This window comes from Pipra filicauda, unplaced genomic scaffold (assembly GCF_003945595.2).
Source record: "Pipra filicauda isolate LSUMZ 115617 unplaced genomic scaffold, ASM394559v2 scaffold4_size7858003_pilon, whole genome shotgun sequence".
Classification (NCBI taxonomy): Eukaryota; Metazoa; Chordata; class Aves; order Passeriformes; family Pipridae; genus Pipra; species Pipra filicauda.
Window position 1 is genome coordinate 1,975,379 of NW_024104643.1, and position 13,365 is coordinate 1,988,743.

The following is a 13,365-nucleotide window of genomic DNA, read 5'->3' on the forward strand; positions in this document are numbered from 1 at the left end:
CCCAATTTACACTCCATCCATATTTATACTTCCAGAAATGCTACAATAGGGCATTTCCAATCGAAATTTAGCCTTGCCAATGTTTGTGACGAAAGATGTAACAAAGCTGCTAAGATAATGAAATGTTTGTAGCTGGAGCTGCCAACAATGTGAAAGCGAATCTAGATCTTTACAATTTAAAGAGCTCTTCAGTTCTCCATCCAGAATATTGCATTGCCTGTTCCAGTAATAGAATGTGCCTGAACACAGTGTCCTTCTTCCCTTTGGGGGTTTACCAGAGTTTTGAGAGGGAACTTCTCATGTGGCTGAACATAAAATCATAGAATATCTTGAGTTGGAAGGGACCCATAAGGATCGTTGAGCCCAACTTCTAGGCTTCGAACTGTTGTTAGGGTAATGTACCTAAAGATCAAGTAGCAGCCATTTCAGGTCTGGGAAGGTCTTTAAATCTTAAAGAAATAATTGTGTTGTATGAAAAATATTACCCTTTTATTTTTCTGTACTTGATTCTCTGTTTGTGACAAAATATTCCCTAAAAAGGCTTTTTGCGTAGTACTTTAACACATTGAAACTATCTGCTTTATATATTGCAACTTCAGGAAATCATAGAAATGTACTAACCTTCGAAATGTAGGGGAAGCAATATCTGGATATTTGGATCCTGGCTGTCTGAGCCCTGGTGTGCCAGAGGCGCTTGCCGATGTCGGGCTGGATTTAGGAGAACTGGACAGTGAGACACTTTCAGAATCGGACACAGCCACTTTCTCTTTTTCCTTGTCTGTCTGGTTGATGGTGACAGGGCTGGACCGCCCAGACCCAATCTTGCTTGGCTCTCGCAGTTTGGTGGCAGCAGCACCTGCAGACTTGCTACTCACATTGGAGTCGATGCTGCTGGTGCTGGAGCGGTGGCCGCCCCTGCCAGGGATCCCACTGCCACTGGATTTTGACGGGCGAGGCAAACTTCGATACTGCAGAGTTGTCTTTGAGCTCACATGCAGGATGCCATCATCCTGGTTTTGGGAGCCATCTAAGCTCGTTTTCCTCCCTGCGTTGGACTTCCCACCAATGGCTGAAGATTTTGGCATTTTTCCTAGAGTTGCTGACCCGCTTGTGATGGTTGCTCCACTTGTAGTGATTATGGCAGAAGACCCCAACCCAGACTTTTTGAATCCAAATGACCCTGTAGCAGTTGATCTCCCAATGCCAGAGGGAGGCTTTTTTCCTTCATCACCACTGCTTTTTCCTGCATCTGATGGAGAGCGCTGTATGGAGGCTCCTTTAAGGGGAATTTTCACTTTTTCTGAAGCTTTTGCGTCATCGGTTTTTCCTAAATAAAAGTACATTTGAAAAGGTCACTTGTGTTTAAGCTGTAATGTCTCAATATCTAATTCCAACACTACATGATTAAAATTTCAAAATGAAAAAAACCAGAAATAGAAAAATTGCCCCAAGAAAACAGACCAGTTTGGCCTTTAGTCTCCCATCAGCTTTCAGTAGCAGGCATGACACATCTCAGGTAAGCATTAAGTATTAAAAGCCTGAAATTCCCCTGAGGACTTGCAGTTTCATATATAGCTGGAGAACGTAGTTGTAGAAAATTAGCCTGAATGAACTATAAGGAATTTTATTTGACTTATTTTTTGTGTTAATAGTATTTCTATATGAAAGAAATAATACTTGAAAATAAAACATTGCATCTAATTAAAATTTCCCAAAGTATGACATTAATTATGCATGTAGAAATTACTGGTACTTATTGACTTCTTTGGTTTTCACTGATTACATTTGTTTAGCTTATGAATAAGTTTGTTCTGTTTTTTGTTACAGAAATTATCAGGGAGAGATTACATTATCATGGTATGAACCTTCTTGATTTATAACAATATAAATTACACATGTTATATAGTCTTTGTCATATCCTTGATATCTTCTCAAGATTTTTGATTTTCTGAGAGGTTGTCTTCAGTCTTGAACAGGCGCATAACTATATAACATATATTTCTATGTAATGTTATTGTAACATTCAGAAAAGTTGACATAAGATGTTCTATTTTAACAGAAAGTACCCTCTTCCTATTTTACAAATAGATAAAAAATGCCATTTCACTCCACATAAATTTTTTAATTTACTCTTCAAGTGATTATGGAAAATTTGGAAGTGGGTGACCTAGTTTCTCTTAAGAAACTAAAATGTAACAAAGAGCAACACCTGCAAGTCAGAACTAAATCCACTCCTGTTTTTATCCAGTGCACATTTTATGCTACACATGCCATGATACAGATCAGACCTGGTAAACATACAGATCATTAGTATATGCTTTAAAAATTAAGGCCTCAATTCTGTGTTGCACAGTGGCTGCCTGTTCATCATCAGCTAAACAGGCCTGGGAAACAGCCCGGCATGCAGTAAACCTTTTGGTATCTCCATTTTTACTTGATATTAGAAGGGTGTAATTTCTGTATCCATATGATCACTGACCATGGCAATACTCCTCAGGGATCTTATAGACCAGAGTCTGACCAACATTTAGCAGTTCTAAATTGCAAAGAAACAAAAGTGGTTCATGAAGGATTTGAATTTATTCTGAGGAAATCTTTGTTAGTTGCCTTTACAACTGGGGGTTGAAGCATGATTATGTACTATTTTGTCAGGATATAACAAAGCTCCAGAAAATGTCCTACAAAGAATCCACATTTCCCTAGTAAAATGATGGATTAGCATGAGATGGCCTCTTCCACCAGCTTTGGAGTTTTTGCTTCAAAACTAGACTGCAGAAGTGGTTACTACTTCTGAGAGGCCTTCCAAAATTAAGTAAGAAAGCATCTGGCACTGAAAGCATGTAAAAAGACATGTTTTTACAACTTTTTTTATCTCTTAATAGTCATCTCTAGAACACCCACAGTAACTGGAATGTGGGAATTCAGTTTTAGTTCAGAAATAACTAAAAATATAATTTTGAGTATTGTCACTTGAATATTCAATCTTTTTGACTCAGCTTCTAATATTTGGTCATTTCTATGCATGTGTTCAATTATCAAAGGTAAGGTTTTCTAGAGAACAAGGATAAAGCATAGATGAATCCAAAAATACTTTTAAGTATTCCTTAATAGAAGCTGACATACACAAATGATAGAACAACAAAATGCAATCGCAGTTTTTGTTGTGGATGCATTCATGTGTGATTAATAAATTATTAGTATGCAGTGCAGCAAACTAACAGTTATAGAAATGAACAATTTAGTATATTTTAAAATATTGGCTTACAGTCATTTGTGGGAGGAACTATCAATATGTTTCCAATTCCTTGTGTCTATTACAAATATATAATATCCATCAATTATTTTTAGCACACTAAAGATTCCTTACTACTTGTAGATGGATTGTAAGCATAAAGCTTTGATTTTCAGTACTGTAATCTGAACTACAGAAGTTTCCTACCTGGGGTCTTGAGCGCGCTTGTTCCTGCTTTGTGCCTGGACTGAGTTGTTCCTACTTGTGCAGTCATACCTCTTCTCCAAGATCCGGTCTGTGATATAGAGACAGATGCTTTCTGGCCCCCCTTCTCTGACTCTTCAGACAGCCCTGAGGGAAGGCCTTTCCACTTGCCACTGCTGTCTACACTGCTGTCAAAGTCTTCCTCTGGTTTCTTCAGTTCTTCAGTGCTGCCCCAAGTTTCGCTGTCTGTAACTGAGCGCTTCTCTGAATCTGTCTTCAGCTACAAAAGATTTGCACGAGAAATGGTCAGTTCAGGCATCTTCATTATTTGCTGATTTCTTAAATCACAGGAGGGGAGAAGAATAAGCATACTGATTTATTTGCAGCAAGGGTCACAGAAACTTGCCTTTGAAAACATTAGCATCCTCATTCCAAAAGTTTAAAAACATACCCTTTTGGGGAAGCCATTTCTCTTTCTTTTTTTTTTTTTTTTTTATTTTCAAAAGATTTCATCCCTATCCTTCAGATAAATCTTAATGAAGTGAAACATAATTTACTCTAATCATCAGTGGTGTTACCCTATTGTTTCTCAACTCTGTCTGAATTTCAGAAGTGAATCACTATGCTGGGAGGTTTTACTAAAAGCTTGGATGAGAGAATTCCTAAACACACTACTAGTCTAGTTTCCTGCCTTTTCCTATCCAAACCTTCCACTGATTGAATTAGGAATATTTCTCCAACAGCACAGAGTATGCTCTGCCACAAGTGAGCAAGGATAACATCTTCAGCTACACCTGATGGCTATTCTACTGGTCTGTCTCCACAGAAATGAATTGTTTCCAACATGAGACTCACTCTAGCTATATCAGCTGGCAGAGCAGCAGAGAGGTTTATGTGAGTGCTACCCATGAGCAGTGTGAAGGCAACCATCTGGGCTCACGCTTACTCTGAAACTCAGACCCATGTGGAAGATGCACCAATGAGGACTTAACGCTCCTGTGACACCTGCTTTCCCTGAGGTATGTATAAGGAAGGGAGTGCCGCAAGGAGCAGCCCAACAAAACAGACAGTGTAGAAGCTGTGAAAGTGGTTTAAATAGAAACAATGGAGACTGATCCTACCCTCTGTGTTTGACAAGACTGGCATTCTTTGTGCTGACAGGCTGTTCGGTGTGACTCTTCCTCCTGTGTTTTCCTGCAGACTCCTGACCTCAGCCTGAAGCCTTATTTGCACATTACCATCTCACCAGTCCTGCTTGACTCTGCCTCTCTTTAACAGCAAAAACATGGTGCTGCTCTCAGGTATCACCAGCCTAAGAGAGGCTGCAAAGTGGATCACATTCAGGGATGGACTATTTATAATCCTGTGCTGTCACAACTCCTTCACCACAGAGACCCCTCTGTGGCTGTTTCCCAGGCACTGTTGTCATAAGTAGGATTAATACTGATTAGGTGACCGACAGATTAATCAGTTCCTGTTTACATATTTGTCATTTGAGGTGTGCAAAATGCAAAAGCTCTCTGCATTTCCATAATTTCATATGTGCTTTGCAGAAGCCAGCACAGATTTTGGCTAAGGATTAGTGGGGAAAAAAAGGCCAAGCAAACATCTACAGAAAATATTGCAGGGTCTTCAGAAAAGAGTTTTCATTACAGTTATTGTTACAATGTGTAACATGTAACAACATGCTCCCAGAACTTTTTTGACAAATAGCTGTAAACACAATTACACATTTTTAAAGCAAACTTCATAATTTCCAAAAGATGGCAATACAATACTTTCTAAAAGCCTCTCTTCACCATTATGGTGACTAATCCTCTTTTAATAAGAAAACAGTAACAAAATATGCAATTTCTGCCTCAGGCAATAGCCAGCTCTCACTGTTCCAATCACTTAAAAAGACCGAGAAAGGGATCTCTGGGTTGCATGAGCATGTATTACACCTGGAAAATAGCTGGCAAAATGCATATTCTGTTCATCTCAGCTTCTGACTGAGATTGCCAGCTAGCATGGAGTACAGTGAGTTCTGGTTAATCTGCCTGGTAAAGGCATACCTGATAAAAGTCTGTTCCTAGTCTTCATAACATTAAGCAACTCTGGAATGAAAGTAAAATTTGAACATGTGTGGCATCTCTGTCTATCACTGAACAACCTGCAAATAGAACAGAGGCTTATAGAGCAGCTAGAACATGAGATCACTCCAAAAACCTACAAAGAGTTAAATAGTCAGCCTGAGATGTCCCAGTCCTGATGATGATGCATTGGAATAAGCAAGCCAGAACTAGCTGGCCGTCAGTGTTGATGTGAAAGGGAAGAGTCTAATCTCCAGTTAGTAACCATGGAAGACCCTGATCGTGTGGGAAAGGCAATTGTAAGGCCTGAAGAATGCTGGCATTTCTGTGAATATCTTTGCAAGACTACAACATTGGTCTGATACCTGTCCTGCTGGAGATTAAAGTAATTTTCATTCCAAAAGTAACTATATTTCCTTATTGTTTTGGGGGAATGACAAATATGTATTTTTCTCCTGCTCACAAAGTCTGTTACAATGTATGTCTACAAAACAGATCTCTGAATTGCAGACACTGGCTGCCTGCAGGAGACTAAATGGAATCAGAAATGTCAGTCTTGTGTTCTGAATACTTGACATCAAATCACCAGAAGCAACCACTCTTCTCCTGTGCTGAGTGTTCAGTCTTGAAGTTCCCTGCTTGTAAACAGCAGATGACATGGCAAAGAATACTTTTGTGCTGGGACAAACTTTTCTGGTTTTATTTCTTTTTGGGGGGGAACCGAGTCCTGCTAGCAGTCTGTATTGTCTTTTTCATGACTTGCAATTTTGAGGGGAGCTGCAAAAAAGCACTGAGATACCCTGCACAAGATCTTTACATATACACACACATACACACAGACACACACACACATACACTCACACGTGTATTATGTCTATAGTTTGTGGCTGTATGCTACTCAGAACTCTATTTTGATACTATGCATTGTCAGCTTGCATTGAGACTTTCATTCCTGGACCTAACTGGGGAGAAGAGAAACTCTACTTTCACTCTACTTTCTGTGGGCTCCTCTGGGAGGACAGTACAGCCTATGTATTTCTTCCCTGGTATGTTTCAGCTCAGGAAAGACAAAAACATATCTTATTTTAAATTGTGTTATCTGTTGAAAGAGATACTCCAAATGGGTTGAAGTGAGTAGAAATCCACTCATCACAGACGCAGTCATACTGTGGGGTTTTTGTGTTAGGGTACAGCAGGGCAATTCCTGAGGCTCGGATCAATGGAGGCTCCCCAGGGCGGGCAGAGCAGGGTCTCGCCAGCCAGCACCTTCGGCAGTGGTGTGCGCTCTGAGAGCAGGGAATTTCAGATGTCAGCCGACAGCTCAAGGTTGGGTCAGTGGGATCCGTGGGCTTCTGGCATACAAGTGTAATAGAGGACTTTATAAAATACAAATATTTCATTTGTTTCAAAGGCATCAATAGTTAATTTTTCCTTTGTTATTCTGCATGCTTGTGGGTTGTTGCAACAAATGGCAATGAAAAGCTACTTACCTGGGCATGAGCGTTCTTCCTTGAAGAGGCTGTTATATTGGAATAGGAGCTGACAGATGAGGTCGTATTCAAATCATCTGTGCTGAGGTTGTCAAGAGTGTCACTGAGGCCACTGCTAACTGAGCTGCTGTCATCCCAGCTGCAGAGAAAATAGCACATCTACTTTATATACTGTGTGTCAATAGGCAGAAAGCATTTCAAAATCAATGTACGTGATTACTTATTCTTCAAGAGATTTACCAGAAAGTTTTCAGTAATACTTCTTAATGTACAATGAATGTTATTTTTCAGACTTTTAAATTAATGATTCTCTTAAAGTCAAGTGGCTGCTTGTTCAATTAATGAAAGATGCAGCTGTCTTTAAAAAAATTAACATCAGGTCTAAGTGCAAGTCATTAAAACAGGTTGTTTCATGCTTCATTGCAATCACATTCAGTACACTGGCAGGAAAATCTATTAAGCCTATCTGGTATTGTTAGCCAAAATATTATTAATAGGTTGGAAAACACCTGATGAATTTTCAGGCTACAAAAAAAATAAAAGGAGTATCTCTTCTGCAGACTAACTGTCAGAAGGAAGCCAGTATTTCCAGAAGTTTTATTTTCTTGTCTTCAGTCTTTGTCCAGTGGGTGCAATGTCATCAAAATAGGAACCCATGAGAATACAGTCACTGGAGTTGACAGAGAACACATTACATTTCTCAAGAAACACAGACTGTCAACTCTTCTGCTTTAGGAGATTGAGGCAGAAGATGCAAATGAGAGAAAGGCTACTCTTACAGAAATGTCATTAACAACTTTCACAAAAGCCTTGCTTTTGTATGGAAGGGAGGTTGATCTGTGTTACTCAGACCTTTCTCTACAGAATTGCTTCTCTATGGCATTACATTTTGACTTTTACCTCATTGCCACATACAGCAGTATACTACCAGTTTTGCTACATCACCTGTTAATCTTTTTTTGGATTATTCTCAGGCCAAAAGTTTGAAAAAAAATCACCTCATCACTTGCGGCGAGGTTCATCTCCTATAGTTTTAACTATATAAAAATTAGGTATCTTATTTAACCTATTTAGACGTCCTCTCTAACCAGTATAAAAAGCAGGCTCCTCTAGGAGGTAATTCATCCTGACTTCAAATGTCTCAGGTTTGTGAGATAAACTGTCCACTGAAGGTGTCCCTTTATGTCTTTTCCTCTCCTAGAGGAGAAGCCTCTTCTTGACATATAACTTCTAGAAAGACAAAGCTAGGTGTTTATACATGCTGTTAATGTGCAAAACACAATAGAATGCATAATATCCTTGCTGTAGCCTACATCATGAGCTGCTTTTTAGAAAAAAAATAAAATCCAATCCCACAGTCAAATTAAAGCTCAGTACTATTACTACTAATCATTCAGAGCAAACAAGGAAAATATCTTGAATCCTTATTTTACATTTGGGGTTTTGGGAGATAGCAGCAGTGACAGTGAACTGCATGGCACAAAATGTGTGCTGATGCACTAGAAGGTTCAGTGCACTAGTCCTGTATCACAGCAACTGCAGTAAGCATTACCTTCTTTTAGCAAAAGGTAGAAAATCACATTAGTAAGCCAGCTCAGTGACAAGATAAACATGTTTCAGAGGGCAAGAGTTTATTATAGTGCTGTACTTTCCACCATTGAGTACAACGACTAGAAATAAATATGTCTTCTGCTACATTTACAGGTAATAAACACACAAGTGATATAGTAATGAAATTGTAATATCATACACTATAGGCTGTCCACATTCATCCAAGAACCATCTCTGAAGCACTAGTCATTTATGCTTTCTGTATTTTCCAGTCTAATGTGATACATAATTTCATTGATGTTAAAAAGTCATTATTCAAATGCTGTGTGCTACATGAGAATATACCTTTAGAATAGTGTTAAGACTGAGAACATTAAAGATGGATAAAAACATAATGATATTAAATATGATTACATTTTAGAAAAGATAATATTCTCTCATCAAAAGATACATTTATAAAAAAATCATAAGGCAGATCCAAAATGAGATATATCAGGTACTTTCAGAAACAACACGACCTTTTAATGTATGACATTCATGTCAACTAATATTTGACCATCAGTTTTCTGAGTCTACCTAAGATCCTAGGGACCAAGATCAGCATTTCATCCTGTTTCTCCATATATGTTTGTTATTCTATTCTATTTTAATTTTTGGTACTTAATCTTGTGCTCCTGCTTCTCTGTAAGAAGATTCACATTTTCTAAGGTCTAAATAGTTCAGCTGATTCATGAAATAAAACTATATTCTTTACAGCTGAAGTTTTCAGGCAAAAATTACTATAATCATGTTTCCTTTCTATCATGGTTTCTCTGGTGTTTCACATTCATCACACTTCACTCATCAGTGGATTATTAGTGGGTTCTGGGAATACTCATGGCCATGTTGTAAGATATACAGAAGATTATTTTGACACCTCCACTTCTGACCTTTCAGAGTCATCACTATATTTGTCTGGATTTTTTTTCTCTTATGATAGATTCTCAAGAAGTTTTCTAAATTTGGGGGCTTTCATACACCAAAATTTTTGCTAATATTCAGTATGCCTGTAAAAAACAGGAATATCCAAACCCTCTTTCCTACTGGCATATTTCTAAGGACTATTAGAGAAACTGATTCCAACTTGAATTAATGCTTTGTAGCAGCCTTTTGAAAAAACATAGTAAAAATTGAAAACTCCAGCAGAACAGACCAGCCACCCTTTTGGCAATGAAAATTGTTGTTTGTACTTATTTTAGTGCGTTGTCCAGAGTTGTTTTAACTTGCTTATGCAGCTAAATTTTTTATCTTTCAGTTCTCACTGTTTCTACACTTACAGACCTCTTTCCCAAGTCTAGACAGCATCAGACAAGTAAATAGTTATTTTTTGGATAATGAAAATGTCTTATTTACAATTTGGAAAAAAATCTTGATGATTCATATTAATTTATTCTTTAAACTGGCAAATACATGACAAAAATATCTGATAAAATTAAATGTGCATCACTTTGAGATTGAATACCCATTCTTGGGAGTCTGCAGCAAACTATAATTTTAGTTCTTGTTCCTCCTAACTCTTAACAAAACAATATGCATTGTCAAACTGTACCTAAGGGACTTAATACAGGCTTTTAATATACTGGCTAAGATTCATCTTTCATTTTTATTTTATCTTCCATTTACTTTTCTCTTTTTCACACATCCTAGATAGTCTAGGGCAGGTTTGGTTAGTACTGTTGCCTATTAATGCCTGACACCACTTTGCTTTTAAAAACCACATTTTAGCTACTTACAGCTTAAGCAAAATCTGCTTTTCTTTTTGTTTGGTGTCAGTCTTGTGGTTGATTTCTTTAAAAGAAAATGTCAGCAAATGCTGTTCAGCTTTCTGGGAGACTGAGGCTAAGAGAAAAGTGCCTTGTTTTGACAAGTCCTGGCAACCTTTTCATTCAGAAACTTCCGAATACCAAGAGGATCTAGAGAAGAACCTTAATATTCAGCAAGCCATAATCTGCACATTAAAAATATGCAATTTGCTATTTCTAAGAGAAAACGTCTTAAATCTGGATAATTCATAATTCTCTTCAAAATCACTGCTTGCATATGTCTGAGATTTTTTCTCAGCAGCTCAGCTCATTCTGCTGTGTCTGGGTTCAAATCAGCAAACAGAGAACAAACGAAGTCCAGTAGCCACTACTCTCACTGTGAATATAATATAACACCACAGGTTTTGATAACACAACCACATAGTATTTTTTATCTAGAAACACTTCATTAATTTAGTACTTGTAAGAGGTCTGCTTTAGGGATGAATCTGAATTTTGCATTAAAGCAAGATGCCTTCTGTCATTTTTCAAAGAAGTTGAAAGTTCTGTAACAAAAGGAACTATATGAAGCATGACTGAAGCCCGTAGTGTACCAAACTTCCTGCAACCTGCAAGATATTAGGTGACTGCTTTAACATTTTTTAATAAGTTGGACACCAATAAAGAGCTTCTAGTTTCCTTTAGAGCTTAGCATTTGACTTGTAAAGATATAATGCACGGAAATGTGTGCTTTGAACCTACAGTTAGCTGCAGTGATATCTTAAAATTTATGTTACCATCAATTCAAATTGCACATCAAAACTCAGCAGCTCTTTTTTGGCCTTAATATTCCTGCACCTCAGCTTTACATCTCTAAAATGGACAAAATACATGCATAAATGAGTTTGAAAAAAAGATTCTGTGGATATTCAGACAATGCACTAGAAAGCATCTTAAATGCAAAAAATTTCAAATGGCAGATGATAAATAAAATGAGTGGCTATTATTATGATAAATAACAAGGAATACACAAAATGCCAAATTAACTGCATTAAAACTGAGTACTCTCAATCTACACATTATAAAAAATAATGTTGTTGAGCAGCCATGATTGTCCAAAGATGATTGCCCAAAAATATATATGCACGAGAAATCTAACTTAAGGTTACAAAGGCCACCCTTTTGTTACTTCTGAGTGCTTCTGCAACCTCATTAAGTTCTGTTCACACAGAATCTGAGCAGGGAAGCTGTACAGCAATAGGAATGTCCCTCTACCTTGGGAGCTAGAACAAGTGTGCCCAACCATGTGATAGGTATCAAAGAGTGGCTTCTCTCCCATACCCTGGTTAGATTGATGATCACTGTCCTACAGCCTTCATCCAGAAACACACCTCATGCTGACTTTGCCCAGTAATAATACTTCTGCTGGAGAAGACTTCCACATTGTCCATAATCAGGAAGGTGGCTATGAATATTGTACACATCCTAGAGCTCCACAAATTGCTCCAAATGCTTCAAGCAAAGTTTCGACTCCTTGATCATGTCAAATACTCCATAAAGTTGAGAAGTGCAGAACTTGCTATCTACACAATTGGTTAGTTTCCACTGTCACTCTTTGTCTCGCTTTCATTAGTGTATGCTTGTACTGAAAAGATCTCATAATAATCCTCTCATTGACCTCCCTACCACATAGTTGTCCTGGAAATAGCAAGGTGTCTGAAGTCAAAATACCCAGTACTTAACATCAGTATGTAGAGCTGAACAAAGATTATAAACGCATTCCAACAAGTATTCCCTCAAACAGAAAGATAAGTTGCATTCAGCTGTGCCCATGAAACTTTTTTGTTTGCTTTCTGCAAGTATCTGGTTTTTTTTCTGAGTTCACATGCTGACGTCTATGAACCAAACAAGGAATATTTTATACTAAAAATAAGACATTATTTCACATAGCAGGTGGGTAAGCAATAGAACTCTAGGGCAAAGTTGCGATTTGACTGTAGCCCACATAATAAGGACCTGCAGAAAATATGCAACACATTTTTCTAGATTTTTGCATGATGACTGAAAATACAAAATGCACTGCTTTAGGAAAGCAATGAATTCTGAAGGTACATGACAAGAGGAAGTGGTATTGACAATATGTATTAGCTCCATGGATACCTAAAATATTCTCCTTTCAAAGTACTTGTCTCAGAATATTAAAGTGGTCTAATTGCAGACAAGACATGACAGAGCACCCAACCACAATCATTGCTCCTTCCCCCCTTTCTGTTTCTACTTCCAGCATTTTCCTAGGAGCCCTTAAACTCGCCAGCTCACTGAAGTCCATCATACTGATAAGCTGAGCTGATTCTTGGGATTTGTTTCAACATTGGCATACTTCATTAATTTTTGAGTACACCTCCAGCCAAAGTGGCCTAAGTATGCAAACGAAAAAGCTTTTCACAAGCAGGTCATCAGACATATGAAGGCAGCAAGACGCCAATCAATGTGCTATCATGGATTCTGGAAAATTATGGTTCTTTCAATGCATCTAGCCTCTGGCATTTTGACCATTTGATGGCAATTTTCTTTTTTTTGGTTCATTACCCATTTCTGTAAGCAGAAGCAGGATCTACAGTTTTCAAAATAGAAAACAAAACCAAAACCTTTCCTCTGAAAGTATTCATTTAATCAGAATAACTGTTCTATCTAGAGAGGTTTGTAACAATGAAAATAGCACTTTGTCACAGCTTTGTATTGCACATGAAGGGCTTTAGACCACAGCATTAGACACACATCCCTGTGTGTCTTAGAAATTATAAATCCTTAGTCACATTCCTTAGTCACCTTCTTGCTAATGCCAGTGGAACAGCGGAACTCACACATCTCCAGGGACTTGTGTATGGATTTGGGATTTAGGAATCTGAACACATTTAGCGAAACAACCTTTATTGACATTTTATAGCAAGTTTGAGCCTTCAAATTTTGAAAACCCTTTTAAACACCTCTAAAGCATTCATTGCCATGGCAGGTACATGCAAGGCAGTGCCCAA

General features: G+C 37.9%; 1 protein-coding gene across 9 annotated transcripts in view; it reads right to left on the reverse strand.

The window, feature by feature from the left end:
• Positions 1–13,365, reverse strand: part of NAV3 (neuron navigator 3) — a 534,722-nt gene that overhangs the window by 60,325 nt on the left and 461,032 nt on the right. For all 9 annotated transcript variants that reach the window (XM_027747750.2, XM_027747746.2, XM_039386754.1 and 6 more), the window contains 3 exons: positions 6,999–7,137; positions 3,440–3,716; positions 622–1,327 (listed from right to left, as the gene is read on the reverse strand). In XM_027747750.2, coding sequence (XP_027603551.1) covers positions 622–1,327; positions 3,440–3,716; positions 6,999–7,137 — 1,122 coding nt within the window. The remainder of the gene's footprint in view (positions 1–621; positions 1,328–3,439; positions 3,717–6,998; positions 7,138–13,365) is intronic.